We start from the raw sequence: 6,973 nt of genomic DNA, 5'->3' as shown, positions 1-6,973 counted from the left end.
CGCCGGTGCCCCGGCTCGGTGGAGCGCACGGAGAGCTGTCTGCGGCGTGGGGGAGCCCTGCCTGGCAAGGAGCAGCCTTCACTGCATTTGTCTCAGTGACAAGAAAAAACAGCGATAAAAGCGTCTAATGGGATTTCTGAGTGATGGAAGTAGCCTTGTGTTGCAGCATCCTTAGTACCCGTGACCAAGGTTAACACTCCTATTAGCTCTAATGATTTGCATGTAATTGTAGCATGGTCTGCCTCAGAATACCAGGGGCATGTAAATGCCTTCGAGGTGTGCTTTTAGTAAGGCCCAGAACATCTTGGCAGTGTCTTCCTGCTCGCTCTTGTTTCTGTGCTTGTGGTGTTTTACTGGTGCTTTCAGGTGTCCATTCTGCAGCACACGTTTTTCTTTTCCGTCTTTTCAGACAGTTACTTAGGCCTTCTAAAACTGGCTTTCTTGAGAACAGAATAGGGAAACGTGCTCTCTTCATCATCGGCTTCATCCAAGATACCATCTGGTTATTAGATAACAGTATTTTTTGTATGCTTATTTGCATAGCAGAGTAACTGCAGTACTCTTCCGGATTCAGGGTAAACCGAACACGAGAGAGAGAAATGTGCTAGGAATTTGCTAGTTTTACATGCTTGCTGCTTTTCTTCTCTCACACATGCTTGAGTTCAGGTGTTATCTTTGCTCATTTCAGGACTGCCTCTGAATCACGGTCCAGAAAGAAGAAACAATTGAGTTGATTTAAGTTGAACGTTTGTCTCTACGGACGAGGCCATGCCAGTGCTGTCAGAAGACTCAGGTAACTGATCTGCATGCTTTCAACAGGCCAGTGACTGAAATCTTGTGTATGTGTTTAGCACACGAAATGAATTGAAATTGGAGTTAATGAAAATAGAATTAAGGTAGTTTAACTAGACATTTTAGTAACTACCTAAAAGAAGACAAGGAAGGTGGAGTATAAAAGTTGGAGATGAGTAAAGCTAGTCACATTTCAGGAAGTGCCTAGTTTTGTAAGAACTCTCTGGAGCCTCTGAATATATGCAAGTAGTCAGGCTCCTATGGGCAACCTTGGATCTCTTAGTATAACACTGGCTTCTACACCTGCTTATTAAAGATCAGCCCTTACATCTCGGCTGCTTGCTGTGCCACTTGTTCATGTTTTCTGAATAGGTTTTTAAGCTTTGTTAATATTCTTCCTTTTGACTTTAAAAAACCGGGATTCAGTTTAGGGCTTGCTAGCCAGCTTCTCCTGTGTGCTACCCAGGGTGAAATGCCTTTGAGTCTCTTGGATCCAGGTGCACTCTAAAATTCATGGAGAGAATAGCTAAAGCAGCAGATTTTAGCTGCTTCCCCACCCCCTGCAAACTGAGTGGTCACTAAGCTGGTAGTGTTAAGTCTGCAATAGAAGGTCCTGTGAGCCATGCTAGCTAAAAAGCTTCTGTTATGTCCTCAATTTAAATTTAGGACTGCATGAAACTTTGGCCCTTTTGACATCTCAGCTTAGACCAGATTCAAATCATAAAGAAGAAATGGGATTCCTTAGGGATGTCTTCAGTGAAAAGAGTCTCAACTACCTGATGAAGGTAAGTGTTCATTTGTGAACGTATATGTTCCTTACAGGTTACTTATTCTCTGTTCCCTTGATTGATTGACTCTCTACTATGCTAAAGCTCTTTAGCTTTTTAGGAATTCTATACTGACCAAAGCATGCAAAAGCACAAACATTAAAAACATTCACTAACAATTAACATATCTTCATTAGAAAAAAAAAACCATTTCTGCCTGGATTGCCAAAATACAGATACAGTGCCCTGTATCTAAAAAGCAGTGTGAAATGACTTCATTTTTATCTTTACATTGCTGAAGTCTGAACAGATTTTCTGGCTGGCTGTGAAACTTAACGTGAGCAAAAAGAAAACTAAAGGACTCCTAAACAAACCAAAAATAACCTCAAGAGAGGGGGTTCTGACCCTTAGCTCAGAAAAATTCTATTCCTTAAGTATAAAAATGTTCCAGTGTAGGTATATTTAGGAAGTTTTGTATCTCTCTGTAGTAATACACCCGAATAATCTTTTCCAGATTCATGAAAAACTCCGTCATTACGAAAGGCAGAGTCCAACTCCTGTTTTACATAGTGCAGCAGGATTAGTCGAAGATGTGAGTAAAAGTGTTTGTCTCCTTATTTTCCTATTACCTAAGCCAGCTTTTCTAACAAATCAAAGCTTTGGATTGTGCTACATGGGTATGTATTTCTTATCTTCCTGAACAGTCTTCAGAATCTGTTGGCTAGTTTCACTCATGATTGATCAAGGAAATAAGAGCTTAAAAATATCATGCCGTTAAATGTCCAGTGAAGACAGACAAAGAACAGGAGAGTGTTATTAATGGCCTTCATATAAGGGAGAGGCTGAAAAAAGCATTCAGTCCTTTCCTGACAATAGACTATCCCAGCTAAGCATTCAGTCTTAAACCCTTTCAGACTTAAACCCATTACCCAAGCAGCAATGCTGTTCACCTAGAATGGTTTGGATTGGAAGGGACCTTGAAAAATGATGTAGTCTAACCATGGGCAGGGCCGCTGTTCACTAGATCGTGTTGCTCAAAGCCCTGTGGAACCTGACTTTGAACATGTCCAGTGGTGGCGCATCCACAACTTCTCTGGATCCAGCATCTCACCACCCTCATGGTTTTGATCGGTGCATGCTGCTTGGAAGGATGATAGAAGTTAGCAACACCAGAAACACTTGCGAATATATGATCTCAGTTGATGGACTCTTTTAATTTTGAGGTTAATTTTTATTTTAAAGGTAATAGAAGAATTGCAGACTGCACCAGTGAATCATGAAGAAAAAGAGCTGCTTCAGTTGTTGTCAACACCACATCTCAGGGTAAAAACACACCAGAGACCTGAACGAAATTCTTTTGCAGAATTCTGATCGAACGTTTTCTCTTGGAGAAGTGACACTGCAGAGTCCCTAAGAGAAAGGAAAAACCTCCTACAGGCTGTAGATCTATTCCAGTGGGACTTGCAGAGGCTTTAGGATGCAAAGGGGATTGAGAAGACACAGGGTAGGCCTTTCATGCATAACGCACCATGTTGTCTTCCCTCCCCTCCTTAGTATTTCTGAGGGAAAAGCAAAGGATACCATTTCTCACCTCCGTTCTGGGAGCCTATTTAGGTTGAGTTGTTATTGCCCAGATTTACTTCAAATATCAACATACACCACAATCTAGTTCACATGATGGGTAAGAGAATTGCTACATCTTTTTTTTTTCTGTTTGCATTTATGGTGAGGGTGGGAATTGGGAAGTTTGCTGTGATGTTGGGAACAGGAGAACTGGAAACTGTGCTATGACCCCATTACATTACTGTTTCTTGTTTCCTTTACACAGGCAATGCTTGTAGTACACGACACTGTAGCACAGAAGAACTTTGACCCTGTTCTTCCACCTCTACCCGATAACTTTGATGATGATTTTGATGAGGAATCAGTGAAAATTGTTCGGCTAGTGAAAAATCAAGAACCCCTGGTATATGCAATATAACCTACCTCTAGTCATAGCGCTCTGTCGTGCAAAAGTGTTGTTGTGAGTATGGAAGAGATCCTTGAAGATTATGTCAAACAGCTTGTTTTATTTCAGGGAGCTACCATCAGAAGAGATGAGCACACAGGAGCTGTGATTGTCGCCAGGATCATGCGAGGTGGTGCAGCTGATCGTAGCGGTAAATTTCTGAACAAAAGGGGATTTAAAATTGCATTTGTAAAGATTTTTAACATTTCCAAACTTAGGCATGCACACACGTACCACATACACGTACCTGGAATGATAATCTCTTACTAAATCTGATGGTTATTCATTCCAAAACCAGCCTTCTGGATGTGAGTGTTTAATGTATGTGTATAGACTATGTTGTAAAAACGCGGATAACGGCCTATCAAAGTCGTAATAGGCAACTGTTGGCTGTTGGGTCTGAACTGATGTGCAGGCTCTCTGTGTTAATGGAGGAACATGGACGTTGCTGGAGAACAAATTATCCCAACAAGCTTTAGGATGAGATAGTTCACTGCTGAAATTGCCTTTCTTCCTTATTGGCTCTAAAGGGAGCCTCGATGGGCTTACTTGACAACTGAATTTCTGGTGCGTGGTGGCAGGAGAGACTCGGGTGCATAGCTGCCATTCAGTGTGCTCTCAGGAGCCACAGGCTTAATTCATACAGTATTTAACCTTCTGGTTTCTAGAAGGTGTTCCATCCCTGGCAGTGTTCAGGGCCAGGTTGGACAGAGCCTTGGGTGACATGGTCTAGGGTGAGGTGTCCCTGCCCATGGCAGGGGGGTTGGAACTGGATGATCTTAAGGTCCTTTCCAACCCAAACCACTCTGTGATTCTGTGATTCTATGATTTTATTAAAAAAGCTGAATTGGCCTTACATAAGGTTTATAGACTGTAAGCCTCATGCACTGTTTTTAACATCCAAGTAGTGCAATCCCAAAATTAATGAATTGATGTCATTAAAAAGTATTAGCTAATTACAGCTTTCTTCTTGATCATTATCATTCTTCAGATTAGTGTAATGGGAAATGATTGGAGCATGCACTTGGAGCATCTCTGAATTTCATCAGTAATCAATTTAATTAGATATGTTTTTCTCTAGAATAGCTGCTAGGAAGAAATACCAACAGAGATGGGAGAAGTAGGACCAAACTTTAGAAGAAAGAAAACGATGGGGTGTTACCTTTAATCTAGTGTCTTGGTTCATTCAGTGTATCATGTCTTGTTTTCTATTTGCTTTGCTGAGTAATTGTTCTGTCAGTTACCAGTATTATATAACACAAGTACAACTTTTCTTACTGAACTGGATCAACAAACCTAAACCTTGGAAAGGCCTTTTCATGACTTGTTAAACAGTAAGAGTCCAACACTCATTCTGGTCCCGTGTCCTGTTGATGTGTCAGTGAGATTCTTGCCTCTCTAGTCAGTGTGTCTCCCAATTCCATAAGATTTGATCATCCTCATGGAAGTTATTCCAGTTCTGTGCTCTTAGTGCTGATCCAAATATAGATTTGCAATGATTTTTCCAGAATCTTGCCACATATTCTCTGTGGTCTCCTATGAGACTGCTACATGAAAACAAAGTGCCATGTGGAATAAGGGCGGGAGACTTCAGAGCACATTGCACAAGGTACTTGGCTCTAATAGGAAATCCATTAAGCTGGGGAGGGGAGCTGAGGACGTACATGCTGTTGACTTAGGTTGGACATCAAAGGAGTGGTGCTTTCTATTCTGTAGACTTGTTTTAATTTACCTACCATCTTTTCAGGTCTTGTCCATGTTGGAGATGAACTAAGAGAAGTCAATGGTATCACTGTGCTTCACAAACGACCGGAAGAAATAAGTCAGATTTTGGTCTGCACTGATTTTCATTTCAAAATCTTTTGGTTGGGTGCTCTGGTAATTACAACAGAGAATGGAATTTAAGCAAGAGCTTAAAATATGTATAGAGCTAAAAGATGCAATCCCTGCTTGTCTTTTGTGTTGAGTTGGTCTTTTCCCAGTGGATTAGTCTTTTCCTTTTGACTTCAGAAACTTCTGCAAACTGAATTGGTTCCAAGTAAGATACAAATATAGTTACATGTTTCTTTGTCAAGAAATTCCCTTTCATGCTTTATGAGAAGCAAACTGCAAATTAAAAGTGCATTGCTGGAAGATAAACAGTTTATTCATAATGTGGTATGTTGGGAAGCTGAAGAAAGTCTCAGCTCTGTGCCAGTGGAGCTGTCAGGCTGGTCTTTACCAGCAGTTTCCTGGTGACATTAGCAAACTTTTGCTTCAAGCTTCTCTAACATGAATGGCCCCAAATCTTGGTAGAAAGTGTCCTTGCTCTTAAGCTTATTTGTCTCCAACTCCCCTCTTGTGGCTTGGTTCCCCTTGTCTTGGTGTCGAGTGGAGTTAGGGACACAGTGAGAATAGCAGCATTAGGAGACTGAAGTATGAAGATTCCATCACCTAATTTAAAGTTAGACCAGAATAATGCTGAATAAGGAGAATGACTGCTTTAACTTTGGGGGAGAGGATCAAAATTGTGTTTTGAAATACTGTGTAGTTTTATTTGTGGGACCCTGGGAAGCTATTCATCTGTCCCATTTTAAAGACCTGCAATGTAATAGTTTGCTTTTCATGGTTTGTTTTTTTGGGGAAGAGCTACAAATGTTTGTCCAAGCTGTTGTCCAGGGTTTTTAGCCACTGCAGAATAGCAGACTTACATGGGACACAGCTCATCTTACCCAAAATAAGGCATCTGAAGTAGGTCAGATAAACCTGTTCTAGATTTCCAAAACATTGAGAAGGGCTTTTGAATTTACTAGAACTAGTAATTGAAATTTATTAGCAAAGATTCTTAGAGTGAAGGTAGATGTTCACTTTGTACAAGTTTCCATTTCACTGTAACCAGTCAGCCACTATGTGGGAAGATCCAGCAGCCCTTTTCAAAGGCTTTAAATGGTCAGTCTGCAGAAAGGAACTTAGTGTTGTACTGAAAGCCACAGAAGTATTTCATGCCCAGTGAACTGTAATCCAGAAATTAGTGCAGTTGCTAAAAGCAAATGAAGGGATTCTAATGTGGGTCTGAATGTGTTCTAGCCACGTAGTTGCTGTGGATGTCTCCGTGTGAAGGATTTATGGAACATCATAATAGTCTCTGTAATGAAGTAGTGGATTACGTTGGCCTGTCTAATTTCTGACAAGACAGATGCTAGCTCCTAAACTGGAACTTGAATAGTCTGATTTGTGTCCTATACTGCTATCAAAGTAAAAAATACCCATTTCCCTCTTTTTCAGGCTCAATCTCAGGGATCAATAACATTAAAAATAATTCCAGCCATCAAAGAAGAAGATCGTCTAAAAGACAGCAAGGTACCCAGCTTACTGAAATACTGAAGCATGCCTTTTCGTATGTACACCCTTCTGGCATCTCTGTAAA

The 6,973-nt window shown here is 40.8% G+C and overlaps 1 protein-coding gene across 1 annotated transcript in view; it reads left to right on the top strand.

The window, feature by feature from the left end:
• The first annotated feature begins 768 nt into the window (after positions 1-768).
• Positions 769-6,973, top strand: part of MPP3 (membrane protein, palmitoylated 3 (MAGUK p55 subfamily member 3)) — a 16,723-nt gene continuing 10,518 nt past the window's right edge. The window contains exons 1-8 of the mRNA XM_010020674.1: positions 769-793; positions 1,459-1,577; positions 2,074-2,151; positions 2,802-2,882; positions 3,388-3,525; positions 3,637-3,718; positions 5,315-5,400; positions 6,832-6,906. Coding sequence (XP_010018976.1) covers positions 769-793; positions 1,459-1,577; positions 2,074-2,151; positions 2,802-2,882; positions 3,388-3,525; positions 3,637-3,718; positions 5,315-5,400; positions 6,832-6,906 — 684 coding nt within the window. The remainder of the gene's footprint in view (positions 794-1,458; positions 1,578-2,073; positions 2,152-2,801; positions 2,883-3,387; positions 3,526-3,636; positions 3,719-5,314; positions 5,401-6,831; positions 6,907-6,973) is intronic.

Source organism: Nestor notabilis, unplaced genomic scaffold, assembly GCF_000696875.1.
Source record: "Nestor notabilis isolate BGI_N333 unplaced genomic scaffold, ASM69687v1 scaffold27318, whole genome shotgun sequence".
In the NCBI taxonomy this organism is placed as follows: domain Eukaryota; kingdom Metazoa; phylum Chordata; class Aves; order Psittaciformes; family Psittacidae; genus Nestor; species Nestor notabilis.
The sequence above is the reverse complement of the archived record's forward strand: the minus strand, read 5'-3'. Positions and strand labels throughout refer to the sequence as shown.